At 42.8% G+C, this 27,070-nt stretch overlaps 1 protein-coding gene across 1 annotated transcript in view; it reads left to right on the forward strand.

Moving 5' to 3' along the window:
• The window catches only part of RNF180 (ring finger protein 180), a gene marked incomplete at its 5' end in the record, with an annotated part of 93,220 nt that extends 68,298 nt beyond the window's left edge, over nt 1-24,922 (forward strand). Inside the window, 1 exon segment of the mRNA XM_054397550.1 lies at nt 24,723-24,922. Within this exon segment, the coding sequence (XP_054253525.1) occupies nt 24,723-24,922 (200 nt within the window).
• Nucleotides 24,923-27,070: the final 2,148 nt, after the last annotated feature.

The following is a 27,070-nucleotide window of genomic DNA, read 5'->3' on the forward strand; positions in this document are numbered from 1 at the left end:
AAGCAAAACAAAATCAAAGGAGAACTTAAAGGTACGAAGGTCAGTGCCACAGAGATACCCTAAGTTCCAGCCCTGTTAGCTGCATCAATTTCTGTCCCTGCTGTCTTGCCAACGTTTGTTAGTACAAACCATTGTGTAAGTATCATTATGGCTGGTTAAGCTGTTTTGCACAGGCTGTTCTTTAGAGACTTCTTCAGAACTACAATATTATTGGAAAAGATAAATAGATAAATAAAGATCTCATCCAGAGTTAGCCTGTATACGAGAGTGATACACCTCTCAGAAACTGTAGCTGCTCAGTCATCTCTACTGGTTCATGAATACATTGAAGGGAATCACATTCTAGCTAATGTGCATGTGTCAACAGGATTGCTTGTTTCCATTTAACTGTGATAGTATAGGACAGCTGTACTAGAAATACTGGTAGCTATACTTAAGCAACGCCAAGGATTATGATAGAATGGTCATGGCAAAAAAGCATACAGAAGCCTTTCCTCATGTATTTTTTGACATGTCGCTAAATGTATGTTAAATTTGTATCTTTAGTTTTGCTTCGGGAACCAAGTGTGCATACTGGCCACTGCAGTTTCCTATGGAGATCCCTGAACTGCAAATCTATGGGAGCTGAGGGAGAACACCAAGAGTGTACTGCAATATGCTTGCCCATTCTTTCCTTGCCATTCACCAATTCATCGTTGTTTGGCCTTGTCAAAAAAATAAAGATAGAGTAGTAAGACCTTTAGTCAACACCTAATATGCCTGTTCATATGAGATTTCCTACAATTTGGTGACAATGGTGTCTTACATTGCAATTTTAACTTCATAAAAGGGCATCATAAAAGGATTTTATGTATTTATTGACTAAGATTACATAAATATTTATTATTTGCCCTGTAGAGACAATATTTATTATTTGCCCTGTAGAGACAGTTGAGAACAATACATAATCCTAGTTCAACCACCCTAGGTAAGCTTTGAATTATTAGCTTTTTGAAATGGTAGTCTTTCAGCACAGAATCTGTTCAGAGCATAAAATAGCTCTTGGTCTTAATTTTTTTATGTTTTGTGTAAGATTCTGCTGGAGACTAATTCAAGTTATGACAGCTCTCTGTGAAAAAGTGGAAGCATAAATGCCCCTTTCTTTATCATTGAGAGGAATTAGCAAATATATTTCTATGTATTTTTGTGGAAGTGGAGAATGATCCTTGCCAGCTATGCCAAACAGAATGGCAAAAAAGATAGTGGTCACTAAGCAATGACCAGTAAAACTGGTTATATTTTAATTATCTGTGAACTAATTACATTTAGTAAAGGTTATGTCAGACTTCCTGAGCATACACTCCTAATCTGCTTAGTACTGAAAGGCACTGCATAGGAGAGCAGTTTGTGTTCAAGTAGCCCATAGGGGGTCTCAACTCTGCTGTTGTAAACACATCTGACCTTGAAAGTTAAGTTTGGCTGGTGTTCAGTCCTTTGATTTGATGCCTTATAGATATCTACCATAAAAATTTACTGTAAGAATAACAAAGATTTCTTGGCTTATAATAGATTGTAGAAAAATCAGATAGCTTCATTACTATCAATGAGTTAGTAGACAATAAAATAGGATGAGCAAGTACATTGTTTCTGACGCCTAACATGCCTGCAATTCCTGTTTCATACATCTGTGCCAGTGACACAGATAGATCCATGCCATTCCAAAGTTCAGAAGGAACACGAGTTCTGTTTGATCCTAAAGCACTTATGATTTCTGAAGGAATATTGTACTTGAATAGCATAATTATAGAAAGTTGAGGCAACAACTCTTTGGGGCAATGTAGAGTTTCAAAGACTCCCTAAAAGTGAAAACAGAAGCCATCAGCATCAGAAAACTTTCACTTCAGAAAAACTGCCAGCTTTCTCAAGATGCAGTCTTGTGCTTTGCATTTTGCATTGTCTGGAGGAATTAATATTTCTTTTATTTGTATGGTGTTTTGGTTTTGCACCGCACAGCAATTTGGAATTTACCCCAAGGAGTAAATTACCACACTACACAGAATTTGAGTATTAGATGAAATTATTATTTACAAAAGCAAACTAAATATAAAGGCATAAAAGGTAATAAACCTTTGCAAGTAAACCAGTGCTTTCTGTAGATAAAGCTGAGATGCCTGGCTGAATGGAGAACTTTGGCTGGAACTCAGGAGCAAAAGGAGAGTTTATGGCCTTTGAAAAAGGGGACAGATGGATAGCTGAGGATGGGCAGCTCAGGAGGACTACAAAGAAACATTGAAGCTATGCAGGAAGAAAATTAGAAGAGCCAAAGCCCAACTAGAACTCAGTCTAGCTATTGGTATAAAAGATAATAAAAAATGCTTGTATAAGTACATTAACGACAAAAGGAGGACTGGGGAAAACCTTAATGCTTTATTGGATGCAGAGGGAAACACAGTGACTAAGGATGAGGAAAGGCTGAGGTACTCAGTGCTTTCTTTGACTCAATCTTCAATAGCAATAGTTGTTTGCTGGGTAGCCAGCCCTCTGAGCTGGAATAGGGTTGGGGAACAGCAGGAGACCTCCATAACCCAAGAGGAAATGGAGAGTGACCTGCTGAACCGCCTAGACGTACACAAGTCTATGCGGCCAGTTGGCTTACACCAGGAACGCAGAAGTGCTTACCAAGCCACTCTTCATGGTTTATCAGCAGGCCTGGTAACAGACTGGATATTAGCACATATGGTACCAATCTACAAGAAGGGATGGAAGGAGGATCCGGAAAGCTACAGATACATCAGTCTGACCTTGGTGCCAGGGAAGGTCATGGATCGAATCATCTTGAGTACCAAAACAACCATTTACAGGACAATCATTCAGTCAGGTCCAGTTCATGCTTGACAGACTTCATCTGTCTCTATGACAAGGTGAACAGCTTGGTGGATGAGGGAAAAGCTAAGGATGTTGTTTACCTGGACTTCAGTAAAGTCTTGATACTGTTTCCCAAAACATCCTCATGAAAAAACTGGCCACTCCACCCTTAGCAAGTTCGCCGATGACACCAAGCTGCGTGGTGCAGCTGACACGCTGGAGGGAAGGGATGCCATCCACAGTCTGCAGATGGCACTAACTTAGGTGGGAGTATTCATCTGCTGGAGGGTAGGAAGGCTCTTCAGTGGGACCTAGAGACAGGATGGATTGATGAACAGAGGCCAGTCACATGAGCTTCACCAAGGCCAAATGTCAAGACCTGCACTTGGGCTGCAACGACCCCATTCAACTTTATGCTTGGGGCTGAGTGGATGGAAAGCTGCTTGGCAGAAAGGAGCCTAGGGGTGCAGGTTGGCAGATAGCTGAAAGTGAGCCAGCAGTGTGCCCATTTGGCCAAGAAAGCCAACAAAATCCTGCCCTCCACCAGGAGTAATGTGTCCAGCAGGAGTAGAGAGGTGATTGTCCCACTGTACGCAGCACTGGTGAGGCCACACCTTGAGTACTGTATTCAGTTTTGGGCACTGCAGTACAAGAGACACATTGAGATGCTGAAGCATGTCCAGAGAAGGGCAGCAAAGCTGGTGAAGGGTCTTGAGTATAAGTCTTACAAGGAGCAGCTAAGGGAACTGGGCTTGTTTAGTCTAAAGAAAAGGAGTCTGAGAGATCTTATGCCACTTTACAACTATCTGAAGGGAGGTTGTAGAGAGGTGGGTGTTGATCTCTTCTCACAAATCACAACTGATAGGACAAGAGGAAATGGCATTGAGTTATGCCAGGGAAAGTTTATGTCAGACGCTAGGAAAAACTTCTGTGCAACCTTGAAAAAAAGGAAGATGAAGGCTATCAAAAGACTTCAAGGCCTTGGGTCAACTGGTCAAGGGAGTGGGAGCACAGGTAGTGTTCTCTTCTGTCCTTGCAACTGTAGGACCAATGCAGAAAGACTGAGGAGGACTCACCAGATCAATTCTTGGCTTCAAGCCTGGTGCCTCCAACAGGACTTTGGGTTTTTTGATCATGACTTGATTTCCAAGAGGCCAGGCCTGTTGGCAACAAATAGGAATATTCTATCCCACAGCAGGAAAAGGGTTTTTGGAAGGGAGGTGGCAGGGCTCATTAACAGGGCTTTAAACTAGATTTGAAGGGGGAAGGAATTGAAACCAGTCTCTGCAGATGGGAGATTGAGGGTGGCTAGTGAGAGTCAGGGGTGAAAACAGTAGCCCAACTGAAGTACTTGTACACTAATGCACACAGTATGGATAATAAACAAGAGGAGCTGGAAGCCTTGGTACAGCAGGAGAGCTATGACGTAGTTCCACATGGTGGGATGATTCATGTGACTGGAGTGCACTAATTGATGGTTACAGTCTCTTCAGGAGAGACATGCGAGGGAGAAGGGGTGGTCCTGTACGTTAGGGAGGCTCTAGACACCATTGAACTAGAGATTAAGGATGATTGGGTCGAATGCCTGTGGGTGAGAATTAGAGGGAAGGCCAACAAGGCTGACATCCTGGTGGGAGTCTGTTATAGACCACTCGACCAGGATGAAGAGGTTGATGAATTATTCTATAAGCAGCTGGAGGCTGTCTCAAGATCACCAGGCCTTGTCCTTGTGGGTGACTTTAACCTACTAGATATCTGCTGGGAACTTAATGCAGCAGAGAGGAGGCAGTCTAGAAGGTTCTTGGAGGGAATGGAGGATAGCTTCTGATCGCAGCTGCTGTGTGAGCCTAACAGGGGTGAGGCTTTGCTCAACCTACTGTTTACAAATAGAGAAGGGCTGGTGGGAGGTGTGGTTGGAGGCTGTCTGAGGTCCAGTGACCATGAAATAATTGAGTTTTCAATATTCAGTCAAACCAAGAGGGGCATCAACAAAACCTCCACTCTGTACTTCCAGAGGGTGGACTTCAGATTACTGAAGGAACTAACTCAGAAGGTAGCTTGGGAAACAGCCCTCAAAAACAAAGGGGTCCAGGAGGGCTGGACCTACTTCAAGAAGAACTTTTGAAGGTACAGGAACAGGCTGTCCCAATATGCCAGAAGATGAGCCAATGGGGTAGATGGCTGACCTGGATAGGCAAAGAGCTTCTGAACAAATTAAGGGGAAAAAAAGAGGGTGTGTCACCTTTGGAAGAAAGGGGAAGTAACCCAGGAAATGTTTAAGGATGTTGCTGGGTCATGTAAGAAAACAATTAGAGAGGCAAAAGCCCAGTTAGAACTTAGTGTGGTCACTGCTGTGAAGGACAATAAAACTGTTTTTCATAAAGATATTAATGGCAAAAGGAAGGGCAAGGACAACCTCCATTTCTTGGTGGACATAGAGGGGAATATAGTAACAAAAGACAAGGAAAGGCAGAGGTACTTAATGCCTGCTTTGCCACAATTTTCAATAGTAGGATAGGTTGTGTTCAGGACGACTGGCCTCCTGAGTTGGCGGATGGAAACAAGGAGCAGTATAGTCCCCCTGTAAGCCAGGAGGAAGCAGTCAGAGAGCTGCTGAGCCACTTGGATCCCCACATCCCTATGGGACCGGATGGGATCCATCCTAGAATAATGAGAGAGCTGGCAGATGAGTTTGTGAAAGTGCTCTCCCTCATTTTTCAACAGTCCTGGCTCACTGGTGAGGTCCCAGATGACTGAAAGCTGGCCACTGTGATGCCCATCCACAACAAGGAGGAAGAGGAAGGAGGAGGCAGGGAATTACAGGCCTGTCAGCCTGACCTCAATGCCAGGCAAGACTATGGAGCAGGTCATCTTGAGAGCAATCACACAGCACCTACAGGATGGCCAAGGGATCAGGCCCAGCCAGCATGGATTTAGGAGAGGCAGGTCCTGCCTGACCAACCTGATCTCCTTCTATGACCAGGTTACCCACCTGGTGGATGTGGGAAAGGCTGTGGATGTAGTCTACCTGGACTTCAGCAAGACCTCTGACACCAACCCCATAGAAACCTTTTGTCAAAGCTGGCAGCCCATGGCTTGGACAGGAGCACTCTGTGCTGGGTTAAGAACTGGCTGGAGAGCCATTCCCAGAGAGTGGTGGTGAATGGTGCCTCTTCCGATTGGCAGCCTGTCACTAGTGGTGTTCCACAGAGATCAGTGTGGGGCCCAGTCCTGTTCAGTATCTTTATTGATGATCTGGACAAGGGGATTGAGCCTCTCATCAGGAAGTTTGCAGATGACACCAAGTTGGGAGCAGGTGTTGATCTCCTAGAGGGTAGACGGGCTCTGCAGAGGGACCTTGACAGGCTGGACAGATGGGTAGAATCCAACAACATGAGATTTAATATATCTAAGTGCCACTTTGGCCACAACAACCCCATGCAGCACTACAGGCTGGGGTCAGAGTGGCAGGAGAGTGTCCAGGCAGAAAGGGACATGGGGATACTGGTTGACAGTAGACTGAACATGAGTCAGCAGTGTGCCCAAGAAGCCAGGTGGCCAAGAAGGCCAATGGCATCCTGGCCTGCATCAGGAGTGGTGTGGCCAGCAGGAGCAGGGAAGTCATTCTGCCCCTGTACTCAGCATTGGTTAGGTCACACCTTGAGTACTGTGTCCAGTTCTGGGCCCCTCAATTCAAGAAATATGTTGAGTTGCTGGAACGTGTCCAAAGAAGGGCAACAAAGCTGGTGAGGGGTCTGGAGCACGAGCCCTGTGAGGAGCAGCTGAGGGAGCTGAGGTTGTTTAGCCTGGAGAAGAGGAGGCTCAGGGGAGACCTTATTGCCATCTACAACTACCTGAAGGGAGGTTGTAGCCAGGTAGGAGTTGGTCTCTTCTCCCAGGTGACCAGCAACAGAACAAGAGGACACAGTCTCAAGCTGTGTAGGGGGGAGTTTAGACTTGATCTTAGAAAAAAGTTCTTCACAGAAATGGTGATTGCCCATTGGAATGGGCTGCCCAGGGAGGTGGTGGGGTCAGTGTCCCTGGAGGTGTTTAAGAAAAGACTGGATGGCACACTTAGTGCCATGGTCTAGCTGATTAGTTAGGGTTAGGTGATTGATTGGACTTGATGATCTTGGAGGTCTCTTCCAACCTGGTTGATTCTGTGATTCTGTGAAAGGGTTATCAAAGGGTGAAACAGGCTGAAAGGGAAGGTGATTGAATCACCATCCCTGGATGTATTTAAAAGCCATCTATATATGGTGCCCACTGATATAGTGTAGTAAAGGCCCTGGTAGAGTTACATAATAATTGAACTTGATGATCTTGGAGGTGTTTTCCATCCATAGTGATTATCTTATTCTGTGATATACATAGCCTTTTCTTACAGAGTCTGATGAGACTATCTGAATTTTGCTGTCAGACTGAGCCTGTATTGAAAGAAGTGGAGACTTTTTTTAAATTTATTTTTAAGAAAGTATTTGTGTTCCCCTAAAATTAACTTAAAACATTAAAGCCTTAAGCATTGAAAGGCTTGTGGACAGCAGCGTATAAAAAAATCTCTGCAAAAATATGTAATTATCTTTCATATTCATTTATTCTTTTTAATGAATATAGCAATCATGCAAGTCAAGAATTAAACATCTAAAAAGAATTGAGAATTGTGCCAAGCAGCATTCATTCTAGAGACAAGCATCATTACAAGAGCCTTTTTAATGCTATTTTATACTTATTCTGTCATACTGAGTTATTATATTAAGCCTATCTATAAATATCATTAGCTTTGGCCTCTACATATTTGGTGTGGTAGCACTCTGAACAAATGCAGCCTGAAGGGATGTGACAACTTAAGGAGGTGTCTATGGAAGAACGAAACTAGAGGGAGGTTATGCCATTAGAGCAACATAATACAGAAAGGGTCTTTTCATAATTTAACAAGAGTTGCTGACAGCTGAAGTACAGTGTTTATTCGGCAGTGGAGATGACAAATGTAAAGAAAACATGAACTTCCAATGTGACTTTTTTAAATGTTCAGTAGTAAAAAGTAGGAACAACCGAAGAGGGTGTTGATGATGAATAAAGTTCGAGACCGTGATGAGTGAAATAAAATTCACTGTTAAGATGCAGTTTATCTGCATGCAAATGTGAACAAAAGTGATTGCAAATCCCCATATTAAAGGTAAATTTATAAAAATTGCCATAACTACATGTGTTTCATCAACATACACATAGAAAATTTACCTTCAAAATTAAAGACATTTCATGGTTTATAATGTATGTATAGTGTGCATTTAGATCCATTACATGATCTTATAGGGAGACCATGCAGCTTCATTTCTTGGTATCAGTTATCAGTGCTGTATGTATTGTAGTCAGAACTGGTATGGTGAAGGGGAGAGCAGTTAAAGAAGCCAATGTTTCATTTATTCCCAGAGTTAGTTTGTACCGTGAAAAATGGGTATACATTCATTTCGATTGCTGTCTATTATTTTTATTTCATCTGTATATTTTTTTTAATCACCCTTAATTGAGTTTTGAAATAAAGTAGTTTTAAAATAGGAGAGTAGGTTTTGCTAAAAATAATTTCAAAAAGCTGGTTTATTATGTCCTGTTTGGTACTTAGTGTGTTACGGTTTAGGGGAAGAAAGAAAAAGCAAACAAATAATTCGCTTGGTTAATTAAAAAAAACATGCTTGCAGACTGTTATCAAAATTTCTTCTTGGCTTCCACAGTCGAAAGACTCTTACATTGTGAAAGGTGAGATTAATTACTCCTGGTTCAGTATGTACCCTAGCACTAACCAATTAGCTTGTATTTATGAGTATTTGTAATTGTAGAATAATCACAGATGTTTGGACAGAGTATGTTTTTCTAAGATCACTGGCCTTTCACAGAATCATAGATTTGTCAGGGATGAAAAGAACATCAAAGATCATTCAGTTCTAAACACCCTGCCATTGTCAGGAACATCTCACACTAGACCAGGTTGCTCAGAGCCTCATCCAGCCTGGCCTTAAAAACTTCCAGAACAGTCCTCTTTCTTCTAGGGATATAAATAACCCAAGACAGAAAACACAAACTGTTCTGGTTTTACTTTTTATGAGATGGACTGGGCACAGTAGTCAATAAATGTCTCTCATAAAATTGGCAAATAAATTCTGTATTTATTAACTTAGTAAAACTGTTATGTAAAGTAATGTAAATTGGTGTGCATGCATTTAATGTGGCCATATGAATTTTGTCGTTCATTTTTAAGGCTTTCCCTTGTTTTCTTTTCCAACAACCAAATTCTTTGATAAGATATACGGGATAGCTTTATAGTTTGTGTTTAAAGCGATAAAAGCTGAATTAATAGTCTAAAGCAAGAGGTAACTGCCTTCACACATTTTTCTTTAGTTATGTATTTAATATTCAGAAAGTCATTGTTAATTTATGTCAGAGGTGCTATATGTATTCTTTACAATTCAGACTAATATTAGGAACATGCAAAAATCTTCAGTTAAACATAGTCTTCTACTGAAATCCAATAAGCTGTATTTGAACATAAAAAAACTCCCATCTTCATTTCCTATCCAGATTAAAACTGTCAGATCTATTTCACAAATGTAAATTTTTGTAATTTTGATTGAATTAAATTTACATTTCACAGAGGAAAATAATCTTAAATAAGAAATTGCCTCCCCTCTGTCCTGAAGGCCAGAGATGTGTTAATTGCAGCAATTAAAATAACCTGTCCAAAGAAATACCAAATTGAAGTATGGCTTTTATGTGTTGATGTGTAGTATTTAACCTTAAATCCTGGGCTTATTTTGGTTACAAATCTTTGTATAAAAAGTAAGAAAATAGCTACAAAGAGAAAAAAAAAAGAATCAATCATATTGAAACTCTTGAAAATAATATTAATAATTACAGCAGTTTGAAATAAATGTCTCTAAGAATTGCACCTGCTCCAAGAACTTCTATTAATTATTTTAGGTGTTGGGTTTTTTTTTTCCTCTTTTAATTGCTAAGTGATTTCTTGTTCATTTGTGTATATTCTCTTCCCAGATATATGTTATCAGCAAGAAGCATTCTTTGTCTCGTTGCTGATTCTGTAGCACTGTAGTTCTTACACTTTTTTTGCTTCAACAGATGGAATGTATATGTGGCAATACCACAGTTTGGATTTTCTGCATAGTTTTGTCTGCAGTATGATGTTCTTTTTCTTATGTGAAATGCCTTATGGAAGTCCCAAAACAAAGCACTAGTTGTAACCATGGAGAACAGTGGTTCATAACCACTCTGCTTTATAAAAAGGAAAGCCTTTCATGAAATCAAATCTTATATCCCTCATAAAAGGCTTTAGGAAATGGCTTTTTCAAATTTTCACAGCAATCCATTGCTTTTCTAGACCCTTTATAGACAATATTCTTTGACATCTTGAAAAACAGTTACTGTATGTTCCCTGCTAAATTGCCAGCATGTTGCTGATTGTTCATGAACAAAACTCTGTATTGTATGTACAGTGAGTTCAATAAATTGCTTTTTATGTATATACAAATAACTGCTTACTTCTCTGAAACTGCAGCAGATTTCAACATTTAAACCAGAAGCCTTACGCAAGTCCTATACCAAGTAAGACAAACATCACAGAGAATACAAAAGAAGTTTCAGATGAGGATTATGACCATCTACATTTTCCATCTAGGTTTCTAAAAGCCCAGTTAGTAGCAGAAAGCAGGACTTACATTTTGGGGTTGGAAAAGGAAAGGAGAGATGTTTAGGTCATCATGTAAGTTCAGTCACACAGAGATACAGAATCACAGAATCACAGAATTGTTATGGTTGGAAGGGACCTCAAGAATCATCTAGTTCCAACCACCCCCTCATGGGCAAGGACACCTGACACTAGATCAGGTTGTTCAGAGCCACATCCAGCCTGGCCTTAAAAACCTCCAAGGATGGGGCTTCCACTACCTTCCTGGGCAACCTACTCCAGTGTCTCACCACCAACGTGGCGAAGAACTTCTTCCTAAGATCCAGTCTGAATCTACCCATTTCTATTTTTTTCTATTCCCCCCCTAAAAAGACCCAGCCTTCTGATGATCCTGGTGGCCCTTCTCTGGACACCTTCCAGCATGTCCAGATCCTTCCTGTAATAGGGGCTCCAGAACTGGATGCAGTACTCCAGGTGGGGTCTCACCAGAGCTGAGTAGAGGGGGAGAATCACCTCCCTTGACCTGCTGGCCACACTTCTCCAGATGCAGCCCAGGATCTGATTGGCTTTCTGGGCTGCAAGTGCACACTGGTGGCTCATGTTGAGCTTCTCATCTGCCAGCACCCCCAAGTCCCTCTCCTCCGGCTGCTCTCCAGCCACTCACTGCCCAGCCTGTATTTGTGCTTGGGATTGCCTCGACCCGGATGCAGGACCTTGCACTTGGTCTTGTTGAACCTCATGAGGTTGGCTTGTGCCCACCTCTCCAGCCTGTCAAAGTCCCTCTGGATGCCATCCCTTCCCTCCAGTGTGTCTGCTGCACCACACAGCTTGGTGTCATCAGCAAACTTGCTGAGGGTGCACTCAATGCCACTGTCCATGTCGCCAACCAAGATGTTGAACAAGACTGGTCCCAGGACTGATCCCTGAGGGACTCCACTTGTCAGTGGCCTCCACTTGGACATGGAGACATTGACAGCCACTCTTTGGGTGTGGCTATCAAGCCAGTTCTTTATCCACTGAATGGTCCATCCATCAAACCCAGACTTCACCAGCTTGGAGACCAGGATGTCATATGGAACACTGTCAAAGGCTTTTCTCAGGTCCAGGTAAATGACATGAGTTGCTCGGCCTTCATCTATTAATGCTGTGACCTTGTCATAGAAGGCCACCAGATTTGTCAGGCAGGATTTGCCCTTGATGAGCCCGTGCTGATTGTACCCAGTCACCTCTTTGTTATTCTTCTGCCTCAGCAGTGCCAGGAGGATCTGCTCCTTGATGTTATCAAGCACAGAGGTGAGACTAACTGGCCTATAGTTCCCTGGGTCTTCCTTCTTTTCCTTTTTGAAAATGGGGGTTATGTTTCACTTTCTCCAGTCAGTAGGGCCAATGGGCAGTTCCTTCTTCCAGGCCGTGCCATTATCTTCCGTGATCCTGGGAGTGTGGCTGGAGGCCTTGCCAGTGAAAACTGAGGTAAAGAAGTCATTGAGAACCTCAGCCTTCTCCATGTCACTTGTCACCAGCTCCCATTTTTCCATTCTGAGGGGGCCCACACCCTCCCTAGTCTTCTTTTTACCATTACCATACCTATAGAAATTTTTCCTGTTCCCCTTGATCTCCCTGGCTAGATTTAATTCTAACTGAGCTTTAGCTCTTCTAACCAGATCTCTTGCTGCTTGAGCAGCTTCCTTTTATGCCCCTCATTCTAGCTGTCCTTTCTTCCACTCCTTGTAGAGTTTCGCTTTGTGTGACAGCATGTCCAGGAGCTCCTTGCTCATCCAGACAGGTCTCCTAGCATTCTTTCCTGCTTTCCTCTTTGTGGGTGTACTTTGTTCCTGGGCACGGAGAAGGTGATCCTTGAACACTGACCAGCTGTCCTGGGCCCCTCTTCCCTCTAGGGTTGTCCCATGATACTTTGGCCAGCAGATCCCTGAAGTGATCAAAGTCTGCATGCCTAAAGTCCAGGGTTGTAAGCTTGGGATATGTCCTTCTAGTTGCCCTGAAGATCTTAAGTTCTATTGCTTCATGGTCACTGCAGCCAAGGTTATCCTCAAGCCTCATATTGGTCACCAGCCCTTCCCTATTGGTGAGATCAAGGTCCAGCATAGCACCTTTTCTTGTTGGTTCCTCTACCATTTGGAGGAGGAAGTCATCTATGCATTTCAGAAACATCCTGGTATGCTGGTACCTGGCTGTGTTGTCCCTCCAGCAGATGTCAGGGTGGTTGAAGTCCCCCACGAGGACCAGGGTTTGTGCACATGAAGATACTTCTATTTGCCTGTGGAGGGCCTGATCTTCTTGGTTCTGCTGGTCAGGTGGCCTGTAGCAGACCGCTACAGTAAAATCTCCTTCCCCTGTCATCCCTTTAATCTTCACCCACATGCTCTCAACCAGCTCATCAGCCTTCCCCAGGTGGAGTTATGCACTGATTCCAGTTGGTCACTGATGTAGAGAGCAACACCTCCTCCCCTCCTACCCTGCCTGCCCTTCCTAAAGAGCTTGTACTCATCTATTCCTACATTCCAGTCATGGGAATCATCCCACCAAGTTCCAGTAATACCCATTATGTCATAGCATCCTAGGAGCACAGTGGCCCTTAACTCATCCTGTTTGTTGCCCAAGCTGCATGCATTAGCATAGAGGCACTTCAGCTGGGCTGGCCATGGCACCCTCTTAGGTGTGCTTGATTCTCTTGGGGTGTCCCAGTGCTTCATCCTTGGTTTGGCTCAGGGCAACCAGTTGAGAGCCCTTGCCAGCACTCCATCCCTCTGCCTCTGGTGAGCTGCCCCAATGTTTGTCACAGGCGAGCATGAGATTAATAACCACTTCCCCCTTCAAATGTAGTTTAAAGACTTATCAATGAGCCCTGCTATCTTCTGCCCCAGAATCCTTTATCCCTCTGGGACAGGTGCATCCCATTGGTTCCAGCAGTTCTGGTGCCCTGTAAACTGAGATGTGATCATAAACTCCAAACTCCTATCCATGACACTAGTCCCAGAGCCATGAATTGACCTGTTGGCTCTTCCTAAATGTTCCTTCATCCATCGCTGATGTCAGAGGGATGGAGGAGAACACAGCTTGAGCTCCTGATCCCTTTAGCAGTTGCCCCAAGGTCCTAAAGTCTCTTCTAGTTGAATGCAAGCCTCTCACTGCTCATCATCACTATCTACCTGAAAAAAACGGAAGTGGGTAATAGTCTGAAGGACTCGTAAGGGTGGGAAGTCTACCTACAACATTCTTTACCTGGGCACCAGGGAGACAGCAGACCTCTCTATAAAGTAGATTTGGTCTACATACTAGGCCCTCGTCTCCTGTCAGCAGGGAGTCACCTACAACAATGACCCTTTGATTTTTCTTTTCAGGGTCAGTTTTTATGGCTGGCCTGAGGCAAGTCGGCCTTGGTGGCACTTCTGGCTCTTGTGGCACTTTTGGCCTTCATGAGCCCTCATCCTTGCTCACAACCAGTTCCTCCTGCAGAGCCTCGTACCTGTTCTGCAAGGGCACTGTGGGTGGTGTGCTTCTTAAAGGAGCACGTTTGCTCCATTTGTGTTGTTTGTTTCATCAGGTAGCTACCTGTTCCCATTGACCCTGCACATGTGAGTTACTGCAGGAAGGCTGAGGGGCTTGCTGATGAGAGGACATCGAATCCTCTGCCCCACTAAGAGTTGATTCCTGTTCCGTATTTGTAAAGATCAACTTGTGAAAGTTATCCATTTCCCTCTCATTCTCCCTGATACTTCTCAACCTACTCACCTCTTCCCTGGGCTCCATCACTTCATCCTGGAGCTATGCCACCCATCTGAGCAGGTCAAAAATCTGCTTATGCTGCATACACCCATAGTCAGTGTTGCCCCCTGTTGCCAGTGAAAGGCTGTGGCATTCCTCACAGCCTGTGGCCTGGAAGCCAATATCCATTTTGGTGGGTGCAGAGAGCATCGTCTTCCTCCTCCGAATAGCCAGCATCATGCCTCCAGGTAAACTGAATCACCTTGTATCCTGTCCACACACCCTGCTTGTGCCAACTACTGATCTAATTCAAAAGGAGTCCTTGGGATACCTCACATCCCACTCACTGGCTTCCAACTGAGTTAATTCAAAAGGAGCTCCGGGGGCACACTCAGTCACTGTTTGTGCTCTCTGTGCCTGTTATCCTGCCTGTACCAATGGGATCAAACAAGAGCTCAAAGATCTTTTTTGGTCTGCTCAAGATATCAGTACATTCAGCACATTCCCACCCCTGCTCAGTTCCCTGAACAAAGGGGCCCACAGATACTTGTTATCCGTTACTCTTGTTGTGCACCTGGGAGCTTCTGACCAAACATCAAATGTTCCCAGACACCCCGGGGCAGCTGGGCACAAACACCAATTATCCCTGGGCAGGCCTTGGCCGCTGTGTACCTCTAATCAGATTCCAATTAACTCTCCCCTGCTAAACCTCCTCCTCCTCACACCCCACTCGCTGGGTTCCAACAAGCAGAAAAACTGTTGCCTCGCAGCTTCCAGTCTGAGAGCCTCTTCTGGTTTCGCTGGGTTTGAACCTCCTGTGGCTTCTCCAGGAATGCCCCCAGTCACGCCTCCCTCTCAGACACCCTCATGAGAGACACCAAGTCATGAAAGTTGCCTCTCCCCCTCTCACTTTCTGTCAGTCTCCCTGTCTTTGGGAGCCCTCTTTTCTCTTCTAAAGATATAAGTTGCTGGCAGCCAGTGAGAGCCCATGAGTGAAATCAGAAGGGTAAGAGCAGAGAAATATGCAAAGGGAATCAAAAGAAAGTGAGAAGAAGGTAGGAAGATAGCCATAGAGATTTGGGGAGATGATTTTACTTTGCAGAGAAAAAGGCTTTGAAAGGTGATGGTAGAAATTTTAGGATAGGAAAGGTGGAAGGTTTGGTATGCATCTTGAGTAAACAGTAGTTTGGAATTTGACTGACTAGAGAAAAAGGAGACAATAGGTCTATAGAGCTGAAATATCTATAGGCTGACTTTTAGACTACTCCTATTCATATCATCCTGCTTCATTGCAATTTCAATAATTCAAGTGCTGGCTGGAGTAAGGTGTTATGGGACTTGAAGTTCAGATTGTAACATGGGAGTCTTCCTGCTCTGGTTGCTGCTTTTGGGTGCCAGGTTTTGGGTTGTGGGCTCTTCTGCTGTGATGGTAGCAGGACAAGGAGGAACGGGAGAGTATTTTTCTGGCTTGGGCTTTTGGCTTGCTGGCTTCTACTTGCGGCTGCTTTCCACCCACCTTTTTCTGCAAATAGGCTAAAGTAATTATGCATTTTGTACTATGATTATCTGATTTGCTCAGTAAAGTCTTATCTCACCTCTCTACGTCTCAACACAGAGCTTTTGTGTGTATGTTGTTTTCCCCTCACTTCTTGTGTTGGGAAGGTAGACAGGATAACTCACTAGTTCAGTTTAACCTGTTGAATTTTTGCTTTAAATCATTACACTGAGACAAGAGGGTAGTAGGGCTCTGCAGAAGGACCTTGACAGGCTGGACAGATGGGTAGAGTTCAATGGAATAAGATCTAACACATCTAAGTGCTGTGTTCTACAGTTTGGCCACAACAACCCCATGCAGAGATACAGGCTGGGAACAGAGTGGCAGGAGAGTGTCCAGGCAGAAAGGGACATGGGGGTACTGGTTGACAGTAGACTGAACATGAGCCAGCAGTGTGCCCAGTGTGCCCAATGGCATCCTGGCCTGTATCAGGAGTGGTGTGGCCAGCAGGAGCAGGGAAGTCATTCTGCCCCTGTACACAGCACTGGTTAGGCCACACCTTGAGTACCGTGTCCAGTTCTGGGCTCCCCAATTCAAGAAAGATGTTGAGTTGCTGGAACGTGTCCAGAGAAGGGCAACAAAGCTGATGAGGGGTCTGGAACACAAACCCTATGAGGAGCAGCTGAGGGAGCTGAGGTTGTTTAGCCTGGAGAAGAGGAGGCTCAAGGGAGACCTTATTGCCATCTACAACTACCTGAAGGGAGGTTGTAGCCAGGTAGGAGTTGGTCTCTTCTCCCAGGTGACCAGCAACAGAACAAGAGGACACAGTCTCAAGTTGTGCAAGGGGAAGTTTAGACTTGATCTTAGAAAAATGTTCTTCACAGAAATGGTGATTGCCCATTGGAATGGGCTGCCCAGGGAGGTGGTGGGGTCAGTGTCCCTGGAGGTGTTTAAGAAAAGACTGGATGGCACACTTAGTGCCATGGTCTAGCTGATTAGTTAGGACTGAGTGATCAATTGGACCTGATGATCTTGGAGGTTTCTTCCAACCTGGTTGATTCTGTGAGGGTAGAGAGATTAAAGCTTTTTATGCAGCAGGAGGAGAAAAGGTAAAATTAGATCTGAGAAGGGTGATAACTGGATTGAGTGGCCTCAATCTGGGGAACTAAATGCTTTGGTGCAAGGCTTGAGACTGAATTAGGGCTTGGGACATGAGACTGAGGGTCAGTGGGGCATGCTTGCTGACATTCACACAGGAAAAGTACCATCCTCTCATAAACTTCTCTACAATACATATGTTTTTTGTTTGCTTGCTTTTTATTGTAGTTGTAAATGCAGATCTCCTAGCTCTTTTTCAATCTTACAATTTAGTTGTTATATTAGCATAACCAGAATATGATGCCACATGATGTACCTATGGGAGAAGGCTGGTGTTTGTGCAATTTCAGGATGATATCTGATTTGTGAAAGCAGTATTAAAACACTATATCCTTTTAAAAAGTAGAGAAAGCTGGGAAATTTTTGCCCATTTCTCCGTGTTGTCATCGGGTCCGCAAATGACAAACAAATTGGAGGATCAGCTGGCAGATTTAGTGGCTGAGCTGGTATTCAGAGAGCCTGAGACAGGCTGGTGAAATGGGCTGAAACAGTAAAGCAGGTGCTTCAGCAGACAAAGTCCCTTTTAACAGAGCATAAAAAGAAAACCATAGTAGAAGACAGAAAATATAGCATCTAGCAAACTACATTGGAATGATGTTGGAATCCCACAGCAGTCTGTGTAATGCAGACCATTTGTATATGGTTTGGAGAAGAGATACACATACAGATGATAAAATTTAGTAAATAAACTATTCAAGTTCACTGTTGGTAGCAAATATGAACCTGACAAATGACATTTGTGTTAATCAGCAGTCTCGAGGAGGCAACAGAATGCGCTCTCATCGGGTGTGCAGAGGACAACAAATTGGAAGACAGGTTGATAGACTCAGCAACAGGGCTGCCATTCAGGGCCACCTAAGCAGTCAGGAGAAATGTGCTGAAAGGAACCTTGTGAAATTAAAAAAGGACAAATGCCAAGTCTTGCACCTGGGAAGGAAGAGCCCCTGGCAATGAGACAGGTTGGGCACTGGCAGCCTGGGGAGCAGTTCTGTGGAAAGGACCTGGGCATCTTGACGGAAAGCAAGCTGTGGATGAGCTGGCAGTATGCCCTTGCAACAAAAAATGCCAAGAGCATCCTGAGCTTTATGAACAGGAGCATGATGTATGAAGAGCAGTAGATGAGGGAAATTTTTATACCCTGATACTCAGAAGACCACACTTAAAATACTGCAAATTCACCCCCATCCTATACAGTAAACACAGCAGTAAATTAAGCAGGTTTAGCAGAGTGACATCCAGATGCTTAGAGTCCTGGAGCACCTGACCTGTGAGGAGAGGCTGAGGGAGCTGACACGTTCAGTCTGGACAAGGGTAGGCTTTCAGGAAGATCTTCAGGCAGTCTTACCATACCTATAAAGACACGAGCAGGACAGCCCAGCTGTACACAGAGGTGTATGGCACGAGGGTGAGCAATAATGGATATGAGAGGTTCAGACTGCAAGAAAGGAAAATGCTTTCACTGTGAGGACATAGAGCCAGTTGCCCATAGAGACTATGCAATCTCCAAAATAAATAATATTCACTGTTATGAGCTGTAAATGAGCTATTGCCACTTAAGAAAAGAGATCTGGGTAATACTGTAATTAGCCTTCTGAAAACGTTCACTGCACAGCCATAGTCAGAAAATAAGCAGGAATTATTAAGATCATAAAAAATGGAAAACATTATGTCATTTTCCAGACTTGTGCTGATATGCCAGTTTCTAATTTTGCATATAATTTCAGATTAAGTCAATGTAATAAAATGTGTATTTTTACATATTTTATATTTCCTAGCAGTGGTAGGTTCAATATACCCTGCCGTAACTTATCTACAAAGTATATTTACAGGTTCTGTAATTCGATTGTGAGTGATACATTTCACATATGAAGACAGTTAAATTATTTAAGCACAGATCAAAGAATTTCCAGTACAACGATTCAAATTGGAAATAAAGGTTCTGTGGTCTGAGGTTTCCCACAAATGGGATTCAGCGGCAGAGTAGCCAGGGACTCACAGTTTGCTCCTTTGTCCGGTATCTTCCCAGATACTGTGACTGTAATTCAAGTGGCCCTTAGCTTGGGCTAAGGTCCTCTCTCTTCTCTTGTGCCCAGTTCACAGCCTGGAGCTTGTCCTTGGCTTGGAGAGGGCTAGGGGGGGGACTCTCTCTTGTGTGCCTCATCGCTGGGCTGTAGCTTTTCCATGGCTCTTCTGGGATTCAGTTCTCTTGGAGCTTTTCCCCTTTCTGCCTTGGTCCAGGTGCAAAGCCCAGGTGTAGTTGGCCAGCTAGAGCAAGCCCTTCAGCTGCTACTCCAGCAGCATTTGGCTTTTGTTGCTTGCTGGGTGAGAACAATGCAAGCTGCCTACATTCTCGGCTGGTTTAAATACTTTCCCAACACAATTAATGCCCTTTGGTAACACAGAAACTTGGTAACTGGACCTATAGGATGGGGCATATCCAAACATGGCCAGGGGCACACACAGCTGTGTTACAAAATTAATTACACATGCTACATGTTTATCTGGACCATCTGGACCTGGGAAGTGTCCAGTTTTGCACATTTACAGGTGCTTAACCCATTGTCTGGGCTAGGGCATGTTTTGAGGCTTGACCCTTCAGGACAGTCAAAGAAGGATAAAACTGGGTGAAGCATAGTGCAGAAAAGATGGTCTGACGTGTGGAAGCTTTTCCATACATAGCAAGTTTACAACTTTTCTGTTTGTACAGGGTGTCACAGAGGATAAATATAGAGGTCTGTAAAATGATGAATGACATCAGGATATTTTGGGAAAGATTGTTTGCTGTTTCTAAGAGATATTCTTGCACTGGTTATTAGATCAGTCATAATTGATAGGACAAAACAATTGGCACTAAGGGTCAGATGTCCACAATTATTTTTTAGGTAAGAGGTGCAACTTATTTTCATTCCTAAGACCTGAATGACCATTAATGATTGAAGCATATTACTGCATAGTACAGATTGGAGCTCCTGGAGCTCATGTTCTGGTTTAGTTTCACCTGAAAAGAAATCAGTTTCTGTGCTCTAAGGCTACCCCACAAGTGGATACAAAACACACTAAGGGGAAGCAGTATGAAATTTGGTTCACAAGTGTAGACAGACACACACACGGAAAGAAAATCCTTTCCATGCCATTTTAGCACATTGTTGTAAGCACAGGTTCTGAAACACTGGGTTCCTAAGCTGGTGGTTACTGCAAAGGCACATAAGGGAAGTTGTTAGTCTGTATGTGCCTTTCTTCCTACAGTCTTTCAGTAGTTCTATCTGTTCTATATGTGGTGTCACTAGGATCAGTGGTGACTAGGATCAGTGCTGTTCCCCATCCTGTTCAATATCTTTATCAATGATCTGGATGAGGGGATTGAGTCCATCATCAGTAAATTTGCAGATGACACCAAGCTGGGAGCAGGTGTTGATCTGTTAGAAGGTAGAAGGGCTCTGCAGAGGGACCTTGACAGGCTGGACAGATGGGCAGAGTCCAACAGGATGGCATTCAACAAGTCCAAGTGCCAGGTGCTGCAGTTTGGCCACAACAACCCCATGCAGAGCTATAGGCTGGGGTCAGAGTGCCTGGAGAGCAGCCAGGTGGAAAGGGACCTGGGGGTACTGGTTGACAGGCGCCTGAACATGAGCCAGCAGTGTGCCCAGGTGGCCAAGAGAGCCAATGGCATCCTGGCCTGCATCAGGCATAGTGTGGCCAGCAGGAGCAGGGAGGTCATTGTACCCCTGTACACAGCACTGGTTAGGCCACACCCTGAGTACTGTGTCCAGTTCTGGGCCCCTCAGTTTAGGAAAGATGTTGAATTGCTGGAGCATGTCCAGAGAAGGGCAACGAGGCTGGGGAGAGGCCTTGAGCACAAGCCCTATGAGGAGAGGCTGAGGGAGCTGGGACTGTTTAGCCTGGAGAAGAGAAGGCTCAGGGGTGACCTCATTGCTGTCTACAACTACCTGAAGGGAGGTTGTAGCCAGGAGGGGTTTGGTCTCTTCTCCCAGGCAACCAGCACCAGAACAAGAGGACACAGTCTCAAGCTGCGCCAGGGGAGGTTTAGGCTGGAGGTGAGGAGAAAGTTCTTCACAGAGAGAGTGGTTGGCCATGGGAATGGGCTGCCCAGGGAGGTGGTGGAGTCACCATCCCTGGAGGTGTTCAAGAGGGGATAGGAGGTGGCACTTGGTGCCATGGTTTAGATAGTCATGAGGTTTAGGGTGACAGGTTGGACTCAATGATCTTTGAGGTCTCTTCCAACCTCCTTGATTCTATGATTCTATGGGCCACATGTCCTGTGTGGCAAATGCCACAGTTCACATTCCACATGCTAAAAAGAGCAAGAAACTGATCAGCATCAGGTTCTGCATTGTGCTGGTGCTGGGGTCTGCCCCTGACATGTGACTTTGGGAAAGTGGCTCTGCTGTCAGCTGACACTGCTTTGGAAGGAGGGAGGTGCCTTCCTCTTTACCCGTCTTCCCACACTTTCTGATCTTCACCCCAATCCCGACTCCATGGGGGTGGGGGACAGTTTTTGGATTCATTGCCACAATAAGGTAAATGGTTATTACAGTTTGCTTATTATTCATTTGGGTACGTTTTTAGGGTAATATTTTCCATTGGACTTCTTACATTCATTAGTGATAACAAAATTAGATCAATCCATTTATATAATTGGGATAACATTTTAAATTGCTTTAAGTCTTAAATTTTGAGTACTGCTAGTACCTCAACAGGAGGTTGCAAATCTTTGGCAAGGACACATGCATCAGATGTGCCTATTCATGCTCTAGTGAAAATCCTTTTTGATTTGCACACTTTGGTGGGTATAAAAGTGTGATTTGCACACAACACGGTTCTTGTTATCTAGTAACAACAGCATGCCAGTATGTGCTGGCACAGCGCATGCATATTCATGCCATTCAAGTGAAAGTTCTTATTCAGAGTGCAGCAACACAGGCATGCACAAAAAAAAAGTCAGGTGAAATACATGTTTCAACAAATACATGCCTGTGTAGAAAATTTTTAGGGACTGTATTCATCAAATAAGATAGGGTTTCTTTTTAAAGAAAGAGCAAATACATTAGAAGTTATTTAAAGCTCCCTCCACTCTTCTGTTCCATAATTCATATCCTTGCCCCATGTTGCCATACAGTTTTTGAGGAATTTGATAGCTCTCAGGTTTTATCTGCAGATGGCTAGAATCAGATGCAGAGACTTGGCTTACTTCCACTCTTGCTGGAGAAGCAGATATTTGAAGGTATTTTTCATGTCAGAATTTATTAAAGGCAATAGTCACAGTACGGATCATACAGTCTTCAATAACCTTTGTGTATGATCTTACAGGGTTTCTAAATCTGATCCTTGGTTTCAGAGCTGTATGCAAGTTTATTTGGTAACATACTTCAGGGAAAAGAAACAGTTCTTGTTCTTTGTTAGTCTTTGTTAAAGCCCAGAATTCAATTTACATTAAGTGTCGTGCTATTGAGATTTTCAGCTGAAGCCTAACCAATTTACAAATGGTAAGAAAAAGACTGTTTCAGCAATGGAATCAGAATCTATTCCACAGAACTGGCTGTCAACTTTCGATAGATTTGCTCACACTCAGGAAAGCTACAGGGATTACACATCGTTACTATACACTATAGTAAGCAGTTCCTCGTTATATATACCCTTAGCAACATATATACTTTTATCAAGAATTTTTCTGTGGCTTTCTATAGGATGAGAAATTAGAAAATAGACAGTTTCCTATACTGAAACTGCCATCTGTGATAAACTCAACACAGTTTGCTTAAAATGAGTTGCACAGGCATACAAATCAGGGATATTTGTCCATATCCTCTAGAAGGTGAGGACTACAAGGTCAAAACCAAGGTCAAAACCAAAGTAGCTATGTTTGCATAATTCTCTGATTATCCTCTTAATGCACAACCGGCTTATTACACTTTGTGTTGTATTTAGTTTAAATACAGAAATAAATGAAAAGAATGTATGAGTAGCAGTCCTAACTTAAGACCCTCCAGAAAGTATAATATACACTTAAAATTCATGTGTAAAAGGCAAAGTGGATGATACCACTTTGGTGATAAATTCAATGGCATTTGAAAATTAAATTTAAAAAGTAGAACATAACATAAATGTAGGTGCCTATTGGACAGTCTCATTTTAAAGCATGAGAAAAGAAGTTGAGATAAATGCAAGTTTGAAATTAAAGTAAGTTTTTTAATGAGGATTTTTCAGGCAAATTACATCTTGGCAGAAAGATATTTAAAAACAACTAACATTTTTAAGAGTTTTGTTACTGGTGTTATTTTTCAGGAATCAGTGGTTTACATCAACATAATTTTAAATTAACATGATCTAAAGAATGACAAGGATCAAGGAGGTCGATATCATACTTCAAACACATCTTCAGCATCTTTAAGCAGATGTGTAGTTCATAAACTTGCATAAAATTTTGTTGTAGTATAATCTAAAACTCTTTAAATGTAAATTCCTGGAATTCTTTTACTTTTGTTTTTCCCCCCCTGTAGAGTTAATACAGGATATTTAGCTGTGGGCCAAATCTTATACCATTTGGAGTCACTGAAAGCCATCATAAAACATCATCACTCCCTTGACTAGCTTGAAGATTTCTGTAGAGTCTCCGAAATAATATCCATAATGCTAGAGAGATTTTGATATATTCACATCTAGAAACCTAGTATTTGTACGTGACAAACTGACCAAAATTGTCATTAAAATTAAAAAAGAAATGCAGTGACATCTAACAATGACTGATTCTCCAAAGGAAGAATTTCTCTGTCTCAATAATCTAGACAAATTTCTGAATAAAATACACACATACAGGAGGACCCGTTTACCTATGTAATTTGAAGTAAAAAAGTCTATGATGAGCGCTCTTTAAAAGGATACTAAAGTGAGAAAATACTTATCTTTGTTAGATGTGGAAACAATTGCATTATAGTATTGGGCAAAATATTAGTTCAGAATTAAAACTACAAAGAAACAGTCAATATCCACCACTGAAAAGAAAAAAAATATTGAAATTCCAGCACAGATATGTATTAGAACACTTTTTTAAAAATGTGTCTTAATTATCTTGAATAAGATATGAGAATGTTAAAATGAAAATACATACTGGCATGTACACAACAGTTATACAGAATTATTTGTATTAGTCAGAGCAGAAGATTGAGGAACTTGAAGGAGGCTTAATTAAGATGAACTGGAAGGCAACATGGTAGCAGATTAAAACTGAGGAGCATATACCAAGGCATGCTGGTGTGCAATGGTGTACATAGAAGGGAACACTTCCTACTCACCTTGAGACTCCAAAAGCCGTGATGTCTTTGCAGAGAAGAGTCGGGGCAGCTTTGCAAAGATCTATTTTTCAGAATCACAGCACGCATCACAAAGAGTCAGAGTTACTTCACAACTGAATGAAAATCCAGACCGCAGTCATTCCTTGTCCTTCATCAGGATGGGAGAGATCATCTGCCTTTTTGCAGCACAGCTTCCAAGTCCTGTGCCACAACCTGCTGTCTACCATAACTGCACAGATACTTCTCTAATCTCATATCTAGACATATGCAAGAGCTATGCTTCTACAGTATTTCTCTTACTACAAAGAAAAGTCAGAGATGGAACGAATAGGAAAAGCCTTCTAGCAGGACCCCACACTCAGACCATTCTTGGAGTAACAATGTTCTTTCTTCCACTTCAAAGTCTGTTTGCTTCTGCCTATATATTTTTAAGTTATCATCAGGGGTAGAAGGGTTAACTTTGGGTTTGTTTAACTCTGTCTGGTCTGTTCTTCAGCAGATTTTCAAAGACGTTCAGATACTGTAACACGGAGGCACTTCCCACATGCTGCTCACAGGATGGACTACATGGACTTTGAGGATGACAGCCGTGGATGGTTCTTTGATATGGACATGATGATAATCTACATTTATTCAGTCAACTGGGTAATAGGATTTATTGTATTCTGTTTTCTTTGTTATTTCTTTTTCCCTTTTTAGTCTGTACTACTCACAGTTAAGGAAAACAGCACTCGTGATGCACAATAATGTGAATAGAAAAACCCTGAAGAAGGCAAAATGTCTGTTTGATATTGTGGTTTTATAATTTGGAATTGTAATAGACTTCTTTGAGTAGGCTGTTTGATAATTCTGCACTGTGTAATGAAGAATTTGAGTTTGGTTCCAAATACAATGTGAAATCCAGGTAATACTTTCTTCCAATGGGAGTTTTCCTTGAATTTGATAGGAATAGGATTTATCCCTAATGTATAAAATAAATATTCTGTAGAAATAAAGAATACTGCTTGTTCATAGGGGAATTCTGTGTACTACAACAGAATATGATCCATAGAGTAATTTTGGGGTTTGACTCTATGTTGACACACTTTGCTTACTCATTAGTACTTCCCATTTACAGTCAGGTCTTTTGGGAACAGGACATTTTTAGCACCAAAGTGCTGCATGATGTATTATATAGACATTCATCAGAGCAGAAGCAATTGTATAATCCAAATATTTGGAAAATTTTGTCAATTGATAGACCTGTGAACATTCTACTAGAGAGATGTGCTGTATTCAGTGCCTGAAATTTTCAGCCTGTTAAGCAAAAAGAGGAATGATACTGATACTAAATCATCTTTTCAGTAAATGGCAATCAGAAACATAACAGCACCAAGTTCTGCACATTAAGGATCCATGGGTGTGCAGATTTTCAGATTAGCTCTGTATTGGTTTTCACCCATCCATATGATGGGTTATCCAGTGTGTTTGGATCCAGAAAGACAGCTAATGGAGTACAAGCAGCAGGCCTGCTGGCTGTGCCGCTAACCCAAATAAATAATAGAGAAACATTCTCCAATCAGTATCATTATTTAATTGCTGTAGCAATTTGAGAATACTCTCGAGTGTGGGTTCATCAGGACTATGTATCCAGGGAGATCATATAATAGGATACAGTATTTATTTGCACCTTGCATGTGGAACAATTCTAAAGCACTTTAGAGTTATTTTATATTAAGATTGCTGAGTTATGCTCTCAAACTGAAGCCAGTTCAGCAATCATTCCACATTCACCACTTTACACAGTATTTTCAAATGGAAGAGCATCCTTTAAATTATAAAGGGGATATTAGAAACTCTTGCAGGAGTGGGTGCTGAAGAAGGAGTGGTACAAGGTAGATCAGGGGCTTATTTGTCAGGAAGGTACAATGAATTGTTTACTTTAAGGGCATGACCCTGTAAAGTACACTGTGGTTTCTAGAAAAGCATATGAGTTTATGTATATAGTTGCTCTGATACCAGGATTTGTGTGGGAGACCTCTGCTTTTTCAGTAGGTGGTGTACTCCCCTGTTCTAGCAGAGAACAAGGAGAAATGTGTTGTGGAAGGTGCCATCTGCCAAACGTGATGGAATGGAGTGAATTTGGGGATTTTGTTAGGTATGAGCTTATGTTTCTTTACTGAGCCACACCAGCATGGTCATTCTTTGACAGGCTATAAGTCATCAGGACCAAAAACTTTTACCTAATCTGAAAACCAGGAGTAAGTCATCTACTAGTGTTTAGTTTTCTTGCAGGCTGCATAAAGAATCTCTTTGAGAATATACATGTTAAATTACAAATTGTAAGTCTGATGGAAATATAACTCAGCAAAGAGGAAGCAGTCCCTAGTGTGTGGAAGATAACTTCCTAACACAGCTGGTGAGGGAGACAAATAAGGAAGGCACCGTGCTGGAACTGCTATTTGTGAACCGGGAATGACTTGTGAGTGATTTGACAGCTCAGGGCTGTCTTAAGCACAGCAATCCAGTTTCTGAAGGGGACCTAAAGAAAGCTGGTGAGGGACCTTTATAGGGTGCTGGGTAGTGGTAGGACTAGGTGGAATGGATCCAAGCTCTAGGAGAGGAGATTTAGATTAGACATTAGGAAGTTCTTCACCACAAGGGCGGTGAGACACTGGAACAGGTTGCCCAGAGAGGTGGTGGAATTCCCATCCCTGGATGCTTTTAAGGCCAGGCTGGATGTGGCTCTCGGCAACCTGATCTAGTGGAAAGTGTCCCTGCCCATGGCAGGGAGGTTGGAACTAGATGGTCCTTGAAGTCCTTTCCAACCCTGACAGTTCTGTGATTCTGTGAAATTCACTATCACCA

The sequence above is a fragment of the Indicator indicator genome, chromosome Z (genome assembly GCF_027791375.1).
Source record: "Indicator indicator isolate 239-I01 chromosome Z, UM_Iind_1.1, whole genome shotgun sequence".
Taxonomy (NCBI): domain Eukaryota; kingdom Metazoa; phylum Chordata; class Aves; order Piciformes; family Indicatoridae; genus Indicator; species Indicator indicator.